The 16,119-nt window shown below is 47.3% G+C and overlaps 1 protein-coding gene across 1 annotated transcript; it reads right to left on the reverse strand.

The window, feature by feature from the left end:
- Positions 1-6,494: 6,494 nt before the first annotated feature.
- On the reverse strand, positions 6,495-10,743 carry ZNF703 (zinc finger protein 703). Its single transcript, XM_080982461.1, has 2 exons — positions 10,216-10,743; positions 6,495-9,229 (listed from the first exon to the last, which is right to left on the reverse strand). The coding sequence occupies exons 1-2, from the start codon at positions 10,504-10,506 to the stop codon at positions 7,766-7,768; spliced, it is 1,755 nt and encodes a 584-aa protein (XP_080838587.1). The 5' UTR covers positions 10,507-10,743; the 3' UTR covers positions 6,495-7,765.
- Positions 10,744-16,119: the final 5,376 nt, after the last annotated feature.

Raw genomic sequence — 16,119 nt, forward strand, 5'->3', positions numbered from 1 at the left:
CATAACCCCAGTTAAGCTTGCAAAAATCTACCATTTGCCTGATAATAAATGTTGGAAATGTAAAGAAACTGAAGGTACATTTTTTCACCTTTGGTGGACGTGCCCAAAGATTAAGGCTTTCTGGGAGATGATATATAATGAATTAAAAAAGGTATTTAAATATACCTTCTTGAAGAAACCAGAGGCCTTTCTCCTGGGCATAGTTGGCCAACCGGTGTTAAAAAAGGATAGAACTTTCTTCATGTATGCTACAACAGCAGCAAGAATACTCATCGCAAAGTATTGGAAGACACAAGAGCTACCCACACTGGAGGAATGGCAGATGAAAATGATGGACTACATGGAATTGGCGGAAATGACTGGCAGAATCCGTGACCAGGGAGAAGAGTCGGTGGAAGAAGATTGGAAGAAATTTAAAGATTATTTACAGAAATATTGCAAAATTAATGAATGTTAGAGTGATTTTGGAGTGAAATTAAGTGGCTTCTAGCTGTATAGGCTTTAAAGTTATAAATAGATTAAGATTAAGGATAGGATTAAAAAGGTTAAAAGAATGGAAAATGGGTTTTTAATAGGTAAAAATTTAATGTTATATTATATTAAGATTAAGGATTGAGATTAAAAAGGAGGGAAAGGAATTGCTGGACTAACAAACTGAATTGGAATACAAAAGAGGGAGGTATGAGGAGGTCCGGGAAACAAGTAAATGTAAAAGTAGTGATGAAAAGAAGGAATTGTTTTTTAACTGTTTTTTCTTTTTTTTCTTTTTGTATTTTGTTTGTGTACTTTTCTTTATATTCTTGAATTTTTCTTTTTTGTTGATGTGATTTTTTCTTTGTGAAACTTTAATAAACATCATTTTTTTTTAAAAAAAAGAGGCTGGGTTTCCCCACCTTAGTTTGACACAATTTTCTGCTTACCAGGAAAAATATGCCACCTGAACTGCATTCAAGGGATATCTACTTTGCTTATAAGGAATGCAAACCGGAAAAAAAAAGCTGGACGTAGGGTGTTTTCAGTACTCAGACTCTACATCAATCTTTCCTGAGCCTGGCGACATCTATATGTTTGGAACTACAACTCCCGTCATTCTTAACTGGCACGACCTGTGCTCAGTGATGATCAGCGCTGTAGCCAAAAAGTTCTGGAGGGCACCAGGTTGGGGAAAACTGCTCTACATAAACAAAACTAGTCCGGGTTTGCCCTGTGTGATGTGAGTCCTGAATTATCTATTTCTTAATCACTTGTGTAACTTGAAACAATATTTCTTTTTTGCTGCTTTTTCTCTCTTTCCATTCCAAGTTTGCATATGAATTGGACTTATGTCTGATATCTTATTCTCTTAGACTTTAAATCTGCCCACCACTCCACACAGTTTTTGCATACATGTCCTGTGAAATATGATTTAATACAATAACAAGAAGAATTATTGAAGGCTGTAACTGTAAAACTAAGGATTTGAGAGGCTTGCTTCAGAATAAGAGGTTGAACCATACTAAATCTATTTTCCATTATTTTTCTGAAAGTAAAAGCACTTTGGACTGAGCAAATGTGACTCAGACCCTCTTTTCAAACTTGCAATGTAGAATTATGTTCTGAATGTGCCTTCCATATTCTATTTCCATATCTCCGTGTTCCAAAGCGGTAGCATTTTACAAAGAAACAGGAAATACCAAACAAGACCTCAGCTCACGAAGCTGGAATAACCGATTGGCCATGATTCTGGCATACAGCAAGAGGTTACAAGAGGCATTTGTGCAAACAGGAAAACAAAGATGAAGAAGGGTTTTTAATCTCAAAATTTGAGAACTGCATCACACCGCTGCATGTGACTGATGGAAGCTATAGTTCAAAACAACTGGAGAACAGCAGGCTGAAGGAAGGGAAAATGTACAAGAGTCTATTTGATATGATTAGAATTTGGGAAGTCAAGTAGAGACTGCCTTAGGTTCACAGTGGCAAAATGGAGATGTGCAGCCTACTCATTGATAACACCGTTTTCCCTCTATATACAGTTTTTCCTCTATATACAGAGAAGGCATCCATGTGGGAAAATGTCCCATAGTCCTGGATTTGGCTTTTGAAATGAAAAGAAGTAGCAGCAAAGAGGTAAGCCAGAGACTCATGTTTCTACTTTCTTCTCTTCCGACAAAATATCCAAAGATATTTGCCCAAGGACCTGCAAGTATAGCTCACCCAAACAACTTCCTCTTTGGACTGTGACATCAAATATGTGAAAAGCTGATACACAAAGCACACCTACAAAAGAACGCAAGAAGAGCCTAGTTGCTGGATCAAGTCAAAGTCCCATCAAGTCCAGCATCCTGTTCTTACACGGTGGCCAAACAGGTGCCAATGCACTCTAACCCTAACCCTCCACACTTGCAATTTTGTGTTTGAAGGAAATGCTACTTGATATCATTTCTAGTTTCATGGTCTTGGAGCAACTTGTTTTTACAGCTTCGTAGCATGTCAGAGGTAAACAAAGTAGAAGAAAAGGAACAGCAACAATACTACTGTGGCAAAAGGTTATTTATAGCAAATTAAATCCTGGTACCCCAGAACAAGCAAGCAAAAACTAACCTGAGTGATAGAACGGGATGCAACCAACTCATCAGAAAAAGGAGAGACTCCCCACTGCACCCCCAAACCTTGCAGACTACTGCTCCATGTAGGAACTTGTTTCTGCATTTTCCTTTCGGAATGGAGGCAATAACCTTATTTGCCATCCCAGAGATGACGCTGAGGAACAGTGGGAATGGTATTGCTGTTGGTAAACAGTTTGCCATTTGACATCTATAAGCCCACAACAGCAAAGCTCCAATTTCCTATGAAGTGTTTTTAACCTCTTGGTATGTGTGTGTCCTTTGGAGATCTTGGCCTATATTATCTCTATTATAGTTAAAGCATACATCTCCTCCTAGACACTAATCTAGACACTCTCCTCCTAGACACTAATCTAGACACTCTCCTCCTCCTAGACACTAATCTAGACACTCTCCTCCGAGACACTAATCTGTTTCGGTTTCCCTGGAACACTTAAAGTGGAGCCCCAAAGAGCCAAATAGCCTTTCAGTGCTCAGCACTCCCATTCAGCCATGTAGAGGAAGGGCTATCGCTCTGTGCGAGGGCACCTGCTTTGCATGCAGAAGGCTCCCAGTTTGATATCCGGCATCTTCTGCTAGAGTTCCCTGCCCCAAACCCTGGAGAGCCACTTCCAGCCACCGAGCTGGAGGGACCAATGATCAGATTCAGTGTAAGGCAGGTTCCTACAATCCTATCCAATTGATATTTCACAGAACTAGAAATGGGTTTCCAGGCATCCCTGTGGTTTTGCTCTCATTCCCTCGGAACTGCTATGCAATGATTCTGTTAATTCAGAAAGACACAGTGAAAACAAAGCAAGACACGATCAGCTTCAGCTTGAAACCAGATTTTATGTTTCAAAAATAACTTAGTCCTGCCTGAAATGATGAGGGACGAGAGCTGGTTTGGCTCCTCCATCTCTGCCCTTGATTCAGTAGGCTTGCTTCACACATGACTCTGGCGGCAGCACAGTTCCTGACGGAGAAGACAGAAAGTCTTTCTGCCTGGCAAGTCACATGGTTTTGAGCGAGGAAGAGGATTTCACCAACATGGTATGTAGGAGTCGTTCCCCACAAATGGCTTCCTATGTGAAAGGATGAGCATTCAAGCCTGCCTTTCTGGTGACAATGATACCACAAACAGGTAGCTTTGTGGCGCTGAGCAAACCCCCCCCATGCCAGCCGCAAATCCTTCACCTAACAGATGGAACCATGTCCTACCTTGCAGGCCTGTTGTAAGGGCAAAAGCAATGACTGAAATTTTAAAATTCTATCTCAGTTCGACACCAGGTCCCCTGTAGCCACAGTTTGGAACTGAACTCAGCTCAGAGGTTGTAGTTCTACACAAGCTTAGCTCAGCACCTGTCTTTCATTTATACTACTAGCCACTGAAGAAAAGGAACATCATCCCTGTCTACAATATCTCAATTCATATCTTTTGGACTTGGAAGCCAAGTTTCAGTTTTTAGTGCATAGGAACTCCGCTACAAGCATTCAAGAAAGTGATTTGGGATGGTGGTGATGGAAGGATAGATATAAGCAACTACTTGCATAAGACTTGTATATCTCAACACCAATGCATGGGTTTTAAAAAGCTAGGTGGCTTTCTGACTCACCAATCAGCTTAGAAAACAAAAATTGCAAGACAATGTGCCAAAGAGCATTAAAAACTGATGAAAACTGACTAGGCCGACTAAACAAAACCCCTTCACCTATTAACAGAATCCCTGCATTAATGATGGACAATTGTCTCACTGAAGGAGAGAGAGGCTGTGCCTGGTGTCAGAGCTTAGCTACCCCATTGGGATGTGGTCTGTAGCTGCCAGCTGGCTAAATAGGGAAAAGATGGAGGTTGTGAACACACCATACGTTTAAGGCACATTCAAAGCCCAATAATCTGGGCAGCTGTAGTTTGTTAAGGCTGCTGAAAATTGTAGCTCTGTGGGGGCAAACTAAAGTTCCCAGGATTCCTGCGGGGAGGTGCCTTAAAGACATGGTGTGCACACAGACAGAGAACTCTACTAAGTGTCCTGCAGCCTCAGCAGGTGAACAGAACAAACATCAGCGAAGCCGCTCGATTTAATGTGCAGTATAGTTAATGCACTCTGCAACATGCAGAGCTCCCTGTCTCCTCCTCGGCACAATTCAAGTGTGTCAGGACATTTTGGGGGAGCATATCCTTACCCTTCTTTCCTCACTATGTTCCATCATGGAATGTGAGTTCAGAGCAGGATGGAGATATGGAAAGCATATACAAGCTTCCTGTGCCCCTGCACTGTGGGGGGAGGCTTTCTGTTATGCCCTTCTGTTCCCACAGTGAACTGGACTGAAACTTGGGGTTGCACCCAACTAAATCCTACTAAATCAGAGCAGATCCACAGAGCAGACTTCAGTTAGTGGGGCCATTAACTTCAATGGGTCTAACATTAATGAGCAGGCCTAACACTAGAGGCCCCCCACCAGATTTTAAATAGAGGACATGGATATGCCAACTAGTACCATGGAGGGTAATGAAATGCAGGTACAGTGGAAATGGAACAACCACAAGGAAAGCCAAACCAAGCTTACTCAATTCACCAGCATTCCCACCTGACTCAAATTCCATGCTACTTTGGGTCCACTGCTACCAGGAGAATAGTATGTCTAGGAGCCCAGCCCAGGAGCAAATTTCCCCAAGCGCACCTTTTGAGATCTCAGCTGCAAAATTCAACTAGGGATGTCTCCTGGCTCTTCACAGACCGAAATATGGAAACGGCGCCCCCAAATATTGCTGCCCAGCTGGTTTGCAAAGCTTATGCAGCACTGTTTTGCAAAAGGAGAAAGGGGGGGGAGCCACCCCCAAGTTTGGAAGGCCACCTGGCTTAGTGCCATGTATCCCAAGAGGCTGAGCGATGGAAGACCTCCTGGGAATTTGAGTAAAATCAGATGATAGCGCGAGGCAATTGCCCTTCGTGTTTTGCATCTTTCGGCAGATTTGCAAGGGAAAGTAATCGTCATTAAGGCGGCCGAAGGTGCGTAACCGGCGTTCGTACCAAGACGCACAATCAGCTGGATTTTTCTCTACCACTAGATGGCGCTGCAGCCTTTCGGTGAGCCTTCTCCCAGGCAGGCTAGAAAATTACGCCGCCGACTCGCCTCCGCTTTGCTTTTTGTGAAGACTCCTGACACAGTCCTTCAGTTTGCAGATTTCCTATAACGAGGACTCATTCGCGGAGGCATCTTGAGGAAACACTTTGAAGCAGTCTACACATGCAGCAGAATCAAGTGGCAGAAAGGGCCATAAGGAACAGGTGACAGGTGTGCGGAGGTGATGCTCCCGGGGGGAAGAGATGCTGCTGCTGCTGCTGCAAATGCTGGCATAGCAAGGAGAAAGAAGCGAGCGTCGCCTGGTGCCTATTGTGCCGCTTGCTGGCAGGTTATTTTCTGAAGTGAAAAAGGTGACCCATTGCAGCCTGAAAGGATACAGCCTACCCTACAAATTCAGGACTATACCACCTCATTGTTCCTGCATGGGGAGGCAGAGAACAAGAATGCCTAGCTGCTTTGTACTGAGCAGACCTTTGATCCTTCCAAATCAGTATCGTCTCCAGTGACATGGCAGTGGCTCTCCAGGGTGTCAGACAGGGGATCTGTCCTGCCCTACCTTGAGATGCCAGGATTTGAACCAGGGACCGCTTGCATGCAAGACCGATGCTCTTACCACTGAGCTAAATCCCCAAACTAAATCCTCACCTTCATATTCTTGCTAATCTTTAATGTGTCCTAAAAAGGCCATAGGTCATTTACTAGAGGAGTTTCACCCCCCCCACACACAATTTTGTTTTGGTGCTGTGGTTCATACGGAAAGAATGCGCACAACACACAGGCAGCCGAAGGGAGAATGCAAGACAGCACAAACTACAGGGTAGATATAGCCAAGTATTCATTTATTAACAAAATAAGACTTACCAGGATGGAGCTCTTATCACCCAAAATGATCCGCAGCCTTCCGCGCTGCGTTAAGACTGGGGATGGGGGATGGGGGTGGGGCTCCACAACCTAATGACAGTTCCATTCCCATAGGTCAAGATAAATTGGGGGATTAGGGAGGATTGAATGGTTTTTTTTTGGTATGTAGATTTGAGCCTGCAGTTGAGGATGCAACTGGCCCCTTGGGGCTAGCCGGACTCTTTATAAGGATCCAGCTTGAACTAGGCTAAGCAAAAGTTATTTTGAGTTCTTCATTTGGTGCATGTTGGGGGGAAAAAGGTCTTCAGTTCCAGTCCCTCGAGGGTGCTTGCCAATTTTATTTAAATCCAGGTCTTTAAAAAAAACAAAACACCAAAATAAACAAAAGAAGAGCCACCTCAAAAAAATTGTGGTAGGTGTCCCTGTGATGGATCAACTTGCTCAGCACTCTTTCTGGGCTTCAAGTATCATCAGCAACATCCAAGCACCAGGATAACTGGCACATCAGCCCTTGCCTCCATACAGGGCACTCACCAACTCTCAAAGCTCAGAGCACCTGACTTTATGGAGAAGAGAGAGGGCACCCGACTTAAGATGGAGTAGTCCTCAGAACCAAAGCCGGCGGCAGAGGCTGGGGTCCTTCCTTGCTTACAACCCATCAGCAAAGTGCATCTCACCACCCCATGGCAAGTGATGCTCTTGCCATCCTGCAGCTAGAACAAAGCCACAGAACATCTCCCAGCTGACCTCCCGCCGCCCCTTTCCTTAGAACACAATACACAAAAGGACAAAAAAAATATAATTACATTTCTGATAACTGTACAAAAGGGGGGAAAACTATTTCCTTTAAAAAAAGAAAAGAGAGGGGGGAAACAAAGGAGGGAGGGATGCATTTTGTTGAGAATCATGCAAATGGTTTATGGGGGATCAAGAGATTTTTTTAAAAAAAGAAAATTATAGGGGGTTAAAAGAAAGATAAAAGAAAACACAATTAAGAGCCCCCACACAAGCAAAAAGAGAGAGAGAGAGAAAGATTTAGGTTGGGTACTGTTATAATCAATATTATTTTTTTGGGAGGGGGGACACAGACTTTTTGCATACCATTGATTCATTGGTGTATTAATGCACTTATAATTCCCAGCGTTAAGCTAACATACAGTAAATAAATACATAGTCCCAGGACGAGGGCAGGAAAAGAAGAGGGAGAGGCGGCAGACACCGGGAAACTATAGTTACTGATATCCAAGTGCAGAGGCTGAGGTTAGTCTTTGGCCATAAAGGGCATATGGAGAGTAGTAAGGTCCAGCTGCGGGCAAAGAGGGCACAGGCAATGCCCCGGCCGTGGGCAAGTGGCTCTTGCCATAAGGGTGGTACCGGTTTAGTCCCAAAGTGTGCGGGCTTCTCAAAGACAGCGATCCTGGCAAGGAGCTGGGGCTCCCGGGGCCGGTGGGTGGGAGATGCAGGTGGCAAGATGCCGCGGACCCCAGCCCAGAGGTAGGGTAGCCAGCCAGGAGTTTTTCTGCCCCTGGCAGTGTCGTGTGGGTCCGTAAGTGGGCCAGCAGTTCCTCCGAGGTGGCAAACCTCTTGTCGCAGGGTCCGCTGGCAGACACCCAGTTGCATATGTGGGGAAGGGCGTCGTTCTGGAGCATGAAGCCGTATGTGTAGAGCGGGTGGCCCGGCAGGCTGGGTGTGGCGCTGGAGAGGGTGGTGTGCAGAGGGTGCGTGGGGTACACCAAGGGATATCCGCTTTTCAGGCTGCCCGGGTCGTGCACGCAGCTGGAGCAGTTGCTAGTGCCCAAATGCGAGGCGCTGTGGTAGCTCAGGCAATAGGGGTCGCGGCATAATCCTTGCATGAAGGAAGGGGGAGAGGCCCCCGTCAGAGGGCTGGAGCTGGGGGGCTTGCCCGGTAACCCCAAGGCGCCAGGCAACTGGCTGCTCACCAGGCTGGGCTTGGTAGGGTCCAAGCTGGGCACAAACTGGGACGGGTAGCCAGCATAGGCCCCGACGATGGAGCCGTGGTAGCCGATGCTGGAGGGCGGCAAAGGAAACACCGAGTGTCCCGGCTTGTATGGGGACACGGGAGCCACGTGGCCCGCGCTCAGGGCCGGAGGCTCCGACTTGCGCCCGGAAGCGGCCTCGGTATGAGCTCCGGGCTCCGCGCTACCCGCGCCGCTGCCCGCGCGGCTGCTGCAGCCGCCGCCGGCTCCTTGCGCGCCGTCGGGGCTGGCCTTGGCGGACATATCCATCTCCTTCTTGTCGTCGGCGCCTTTGCAATCTGCGTGCTGCGGAGAGCTTCCCCTCGAGCCGCCCGGGGAGGAGGAGGTGGAAGAGGACGAGGCGGTGGCGGCGGCTGCTCCGTGCGGAGGGAAAGGAGGGCAGGCGGCGCTGGGCACGCGGAAGCCCGTCTTCTCCGCGCCCGGCCCGGCCTGGTTCGGCTGCCCGCCGCCGCCGCCGCCCTCCTTACGCAGATCGCCGCCTCCGCCGCCTTTGGAATAAGGCTTGAAGCTGGACTTGTCCTCGGTCGGCGCCTCGCCAAGCTGCTTGAGGGCGCCGCCGCGGCTCCCGGACTCCTTGTCCGGCCCGGAGAGCCCGGCCGAAGCGCCGGAGTTGAGTTTGGAGGCGGGCGGAGGGTCCGGCTTGCCGATCTGCGAGCAGGTTTGCGCCAGCAGCGCCAGAGGGCTCTTCTTGGCGTCCAGCTGGGGAAGGCAAGGCAAGGAGGGAGACAGAGAGGCTGGTTAGACCACGCAGAGCTGGACGCGTCGGGAGGAACTGCGCCCCCACCCCCAATACAGTACAACACCCACCCAAAGGACGCAACAACTCGGAAAGGCCCCCGGGGCTCACCGCGGAGATCCCGCAGACGGTGCCCTCTTCCCGGCCCTAGTTGCAAAAACACTCCTGCCTCGACTCCCCTACTATTTTAGGCTACCCCCCCCCCCCGCTTCTTTTTAGGAGCGCCACCCTTACGGAAATTCCCTCCGGCGGAACCGGACGGAAGTTTCCCCTCCTGCAAACCCCACAGACGACCAGATCCGGCCCGGGTTGGTTCACTCTCCAGACGGGCGCTCGGCTCACGGAGGGTCCGAACCCGGGTGAAAGATTCTCCCAGGAACCGAGAGACAAGCAGCCTCGGCGATTCACACCCGCTGCCTATCCCCCCCACCCCACCAACCCCGCTCCTTCCCACCCCGATTTGATCCACACCCGCCTTTGATCCACAAAGGCTCCGGGCGCGCGCAACGATCGTTGCCAAAGCCCACGAACCTTGCCTCGCAAAGTTCGGGCCGGGAGATCGAGGAACGAACAAGCGATTCCTCCGCCGTCGGAATTTGTGTTAAAATCACAGAACTCAAATAACTCTCTTTGCTTGGGACTCTATTTAAAAGGAAAGTCCGGGCGAGGATTTTCTCCCGTCTGGCTCCACAAATTCAGAGAGAGAGAGAACAGACGGACCTTCTAGTCCAAACCAGGGCGAGAGATCAGGGTGGGGCTCCCCAAGGGACCGCGGACCGACGCGAGGGAAGCGGGGCGCAGCTCTGGAGGGACGCAGGTGAGAAGCGCCCGCAGGTGGCGGCGGCGGCGGCGGTGCCGGGGGACCCTCCCGTCGCCAAATTCGCCGTCGGGGGAGCGGCGTGCGCGGAGAGGGAGAAGCGCAAGCAGGAAAGAGCTGGCTGGCACTTACCTCGATGGGGCTGACGGGCGTGGAGGAGAGGGGCTGCAGGTATTCCGGGTGCAAGAGGTGTCCGCTGTGGGCGCTCAGCATCTTCAGCACCCTGATGGGAAGCCGGTTCGCCTGGCGCAGGGGGTCCTCCGGGGACAGGTGCGAGAGCGCCGGGCACGCGGCTCCCGGAGCCTGGGCTGGAGAGGAGAAGGTGGTGGCGGCGGCGGCTGCTACGGCGGCGGCCGCGCTCTTCCCTCCGCTGCTGGTGGGCGATGTCCTTGCGTTAGATCCAGCGGGCGAGCCAGCGCTCATTTGGGGGAGCGGGCCGGGCGGGGGTGGGGTCGGGCCGGGCTGGGGAGGGGGAGGGAGAGGCAGGAGAGGCGAGCTCCGCAGCGCCCAAGCCCGGGCGCCTGGCAGGAGCGGCGGCAAAGACGAGCGCACCGGCCCCAGCGAGACTTTAATGAAAGAATAATAATAATAAAAATAATAAAAACCTCTTTTGGAAAAAAAAAAAGCCCTTCCCGTTCCCGGAGCCGCACGTCAAATAGCTCCGATCTTGCAGCACACTTCAAAGGCACCGGCCCTGCCCACCAATCGGGGACGTGCCAAGGAGCTCGGGGAGGGGCGATCGGCCGGTGGGGGGAGCTTAGCCTAGTGGGAAGATGTGGGGCTTAAAGGGATCTCGCGCGCTCTCGCGTTTTGGCACCTCGCGGATTGCCGAGGAGCTGCGTTTGCGAAAGGGCGCTGCGCCCTCGTCCTCGCCGGATTGCACCCAGGGGCGAGGCTGGCTCCCCCCCACACTTTCAAAAGGGGGGGGGGAGAGAAAGGCAGTGGGGAAAAGGGTGTGTGTCTATGGAAAACATTGCACTCACCTTTCTTCACTTAACTGAGCAGCAAAGACTTTTAAGCTTTACCTTCTTTCTTTTTTAAAGGAGGCGGGAATTCAGGAAGAACAAAAAACATGTAATATTCTTTCGTCACTGGAGAAGCGGGTGCGGGGAAGGCACTTACAGTACAGTACTTTAATGAGCTGCCTACGCTCTGTGCACCGAAAGTACATGGCTTCCCCCGAAGTATCCTAGGAACTGTAGTTTTGTGCTGGGAATTGTAATTCTGCTAGGGGTAAACTGTGGTTCCCAGGACACTTTTGGGGGGAAGTCGTGTGCTTGAAGTATGGTGTGTATGCAGCCTTGCAAGCCTTTTCCAGCACATCCTTTCTATGGGTTGTTTCCAACTAAGCTCAGAGTAGACCCATTGAAGTTAATGAACCTCAGTTAGTCAGGTCCATTAACTTCAAGGGGTCCACTCCGAGTAGCGCTAGCATTGGAGGCAACCGGACGTTGTGTTTATTGAGTTGCTCTCTGTTTGTTTTGCTGGTACTGTAGTTGTTTTGGGCTTCCTTCCAGGAGGAAAAGCAGGAGATAAGCACCGCATGAAAAAAAGAAAAGAAAAAAAATGAAAGGTCACGGGTCTAAAATATGCTCTTCCGAAGCCAGTCTGTTGGTAAAATAGCTAAGAATGTGGAATGGTGAGCTTCAAAATTAAGAACATAAAAAGACTGAGCCCTGAAGTTTCAGACCAGCATCCTGTTCTCTTGGGAAACCCTCAAGCAAGGCCTGCTTGCAACAGCAGCCTTCCGGCCACTTGTGCTCGGGCCCATCCCATAATATGGATTCACTAGAGGGCCTTTAGAATCAGCCACTGTGGTCTCTGCATTATGGGGCCATCTTAGGCACAGGAACACAGGAGACTGCCTTCTGCCTATCCCATGGGTAGGCAAACTAAGGCCCGGGGGCTGGATCTGGCCCAATCGCCCTCTAAATCCTGCCCGTGGACGGTCTGGGAATCAGCGTGTTTGTACATGAGTAGAATGTGTCCTTTTATTTAAAATGCTTCTCTGGGTTATTTGTAGGGCATAGGAATTCATTCATACCCCCCCCCCCCAAAATATAGTCCGGCCTCCCACAAGGTCTGAGAGACAGTGGACCGGCCCCCTGCTGAATAAGTTTGCTGACCCCTGGGCCCTAGCCAGACCATTGGTCCATCTAGCCCTCCACTGTCCACACTGATGGGCAGCAGCAGCAGCAGCTGTGCAGAGTTTCAGGCAGGGGGCATTCTCAGCCCTTGATGGAAAAGCTGAAGATTGAGCCTGGAGCTTTCTGCTTGCACTTACCCTTGGAACCCCCTGCCTTATTGACACCAGGCAGCACCTTTTTGTTTTTGCTCAAGCCTATCCAGACATGGAGATAGAAGTCACCTGTGTTGTATTTCTTTTTTGCTACTGTTGTTTTTAATCGTATGGAATAATTTTTGAAAAACTTGGTTTTTAGTTTTGTAAATGGATTTGAGGGTTTTTGTTTACAGTCGAGTGGTATATAAAACTTATTAAACGAAATAGATGGACATAAAGGAAAAGCAGATGTTGTGCCTCTGAGCTACCACATATTTACTTGAAAGAAAGTCTCACTGGTCAGACCTTCAAACTTCAGCTCAGGGGAGATGATATATAATGAACTAAAAAAGGTATTTAAATATACCTTCTTGAAGAAACCAGAGGCCTTTCTCCTGGGCATAGTCGGCCAATCGGTGTTAAAAAAGGACAGAACTTTCTTTATGTATGCTACAACAGCAGCAAGAATACTTATTGCAAAGCATTGGAAGACACAAGACTTACCCACACTGGAGGAATGGCAGATGAAATTGATGGACTATATGGAATTGGCGGAAATGACTGGCAGAATCCGTGACCAGGGAGAAGAGTCGGTGGAAGAAGATTGGAAGAAATTTAAAGACTATTTACAGAAATATTGTAAAATTAATGAATGTTAGAATGATGTTGGATTGAAGTTAAGTGGTTTCTAGCTGTACAGGTACAAAAGAATATGGAAAAATTGGTTTTTAATATGTAAAAATTTAATGTTATAATATATCAAGATTAAAGATTAGGATTAAAAAGGAGGGAAAGGAATTGCTGGATTAACAAATTGAATTGGAATACAAAAGAGGGAGGTATGAGGAGGTCCGGGAAACAAGTAAACGTAAAAGAAGTGATGAAAAGATGGAATTGTTTTTAACTGTTTTTTCTTTTTTCTACTTTGTATTTTTTCTTTTTATTGTTAATCTTTTTATTAATGTGATTTTTTTCTTTTGAAACTTTAATAAATATTTTTTTTTTTAAAAAAACTTCAGCTCAGGTACCTTGATTTGTTTGTTTTTTAACCCACTTCCCCCTTTTTGCCTTCTTTGGCAGCCAAGCAAGAGTGCCATCTTGGTCCCACGGGGCTGTGGGTACCATGCATGGCCCTGGCACCAAAATTTGTGGGTGCCCGGCCCCTTCATGGGGAATTTTGTGGGTATTTGGGTACCCAGGGCTCTAGGGAGTTGGTACCTATGTGACCAAGTGTCCTGTTTTACAAAGGGCAGTCCTCAAATGGCATCCTCCATTTGGAAGGCTGTCTGGTCCAAGCCCAGTTTAAATGGAAGGAACCATAAGAAATTAGAGCAGGGGCTGTGAAATTGCCCATCCGAGACCAGGGAGAAGAGTCGGTGGAAGAAGATTGGAAAAAGTTTAAAGACTATCTACAGAAATATTGCAAAATTAATGAATGTTAGAATGATGTTGGATAGAAATTAAGTGGTTTTTAGCTGTAATATTATAAGGGAATATGAAAAATTGATTATTAATAGGTTAAAATTCAATGTCACAATATTTTAAGATTAAAGATTAGGATAAACAAAGAGGGGAAGGATTTGCTGAACTAAGAAACTGAATTGGAATACAAAAAAGGGAGGTGCGAGGAGGTCCGGGAAACAAGCCAATGAAAGATAAGTAATGGAAAGATTGAGTTGTTTTTAACTACTTTTATTTTGTATTTTTTCTTTTTTCTTTTTTCATTTTGTAATATTTTGAAAATCTTAATAAATATCTTTAAAAAAAAGAAAAAAAAAAAAGAAATTGCCCATCAAGGATTGGTGAAATGCAGACTGAGCAGGCACATACAGTAGGTCATCTGGGTGGCACTCAGTCTCATAAATTCTGAGCACATGATAAAGCATGGGGAACTGTCATTTGTTAAGGGTGCTGGGAATTGTAGCTCTGTGAGAGTAAACTATAGTTCCCAGGATTGTATGATGGACACAATGTGCTTCAAATCTATGCTGTGGATATTCTGTAATATTCTACAGCCTTTTAAATGCATCTGCATTTTCTGTTTTGTTTTAATTATTAACTTGTTTTTATCCTATATTTTATTCTGTGAACTGCCCTGATATCTTAGGAAGAAGGGCAATATGTAAATCTAATAAATAAAAATAAAATGGCCTGGCCAGAGTCTACTCCACTATGGGGACACATATTTCTATTTCTGTTTGAGTAATTCTTTCCACATTTGCATCTAGATGTATAAAGTGACATATGCAGATTTTGTGCAAAGCTGTGCCCTCCTTTGTTGGTGTGTTAATGATGCCTAAGCGGACTCAATGCTAGGTTGCAGGGGTCTGGGGAAATGGTTGCCCACTCCGCCTTTGGCCTCCCCACTCATAACAACAACAATCAAAGATGAGCAATTCAGACAAATTTAAAACACTCCTGAAAATTGGGTCTCACTGGGTTCCACCATTATTAGGACAAAACAGGAATCCCTGGTCTATTGGAGACATTGGCAAATACTTCCCCTTTTATGGGGAAAGGAGTCAGCAGATGCGAGCTCTTGTCTTTCTTTGGAACTATTGGGCTTTTTCCAGAAGGCTCTTTTCCAACTTTGGGAAATGTGGCTGTAGAGACAGCTATGGCCCCTACTATGGGGTAGATTTGCAGCTACCTAGACTCTCCATGGGAGGGTGGGGTGACCTTTGTAAAGTTTACAGTGAATGGGCAGTGCCGTGCAATAAACACAAATCGCTCCACCCACAGTAATTAGGCTTGGAAACAATTTTCAGTTGCAGCCAATGGAAGGCTCTTTTCATGACTAACTGGCGTGTATCCAGCAAAATCCTACTTGGCTTATGTCCAGTCATTTCAATGGGTCTACTCTGAGTAGGACTAAAATTGCACATAACCAATGCAGGAGCTACCTTTCGGTACACCAGACTGCAAGCTTGTCTTCGAAAGGAACCCATAGAATGGAAGGTAGGACTTTACAATGCTGATGAGACCAGAGAATTTCCAAGGAAATGAAAACTCACTTTAGGCAGCCATGAATACTACCAAGTTCTTACCGTCTAGCATGCAATACTTCAGGGCTGTGGGGAGAAAAGCAATCACAAGTTGTCGGAGAATAATTCAGTGCAGAGATAGAATCAAGTAGCGGTCAGGTAGATTGATGAGTGTTGCCGACAAGTGGAAAGCAGGCATGAATGGCACCCAGAGCAGCAGAGAATATTGCCATAAATCTAGGCGGCTGGGACGTCTCCAAAGGCAGGTTCACACACAATCATTTCAAAGTGATGGCTGACACCACAAAGCCACTGTGAGATGTCTGAGTTGCGAATGCTTCTCAGGTATGTGTCCAGACACAAGCTTAGCAATTCCTTCAAAGTCACAGCTGAGTCAAGTGGCCGTGGAGCTAAGATTTCAGCATGTGCCTGATATGAGTTAGAGCACTCACATGGCTGGGCATAGCTGAGGAAAAGTGGCTCTAGCAAACTAACCCCCACCCCAAATGATGAGCTGTAACCAATGCTAGTCATACTCAAAGTAGACCTGTTGAAATTAAGAGGTCTTAACTTGGACCCACCAATTTTAATGGGTCTCCTCTGAGTAGGAGCTTGTGGCTACAACCCTGTTGTGTTCATGGATATTATACAGTAGGACCATAGCTGCAGGGTTTCTTATGGGAAACTGTGTTATTACAAGTGAATCCTGCAAGAAAATGTTGCAGAATATGCTTACTTCCTAACAGTAGTGTTCCTTTCAGCCATTCGCAA

Source organism: Podarcis pityusensis (assembly GCF_964106645.2).
Source record: "Podarcis pityusensis genome assembly, chromosome: 15".
NCBI lineage: Eukaryota > Metazoa > Chordata > Lepidosauria > Squamata > Lacertidae > Podarcis > Podarcis pityusensis.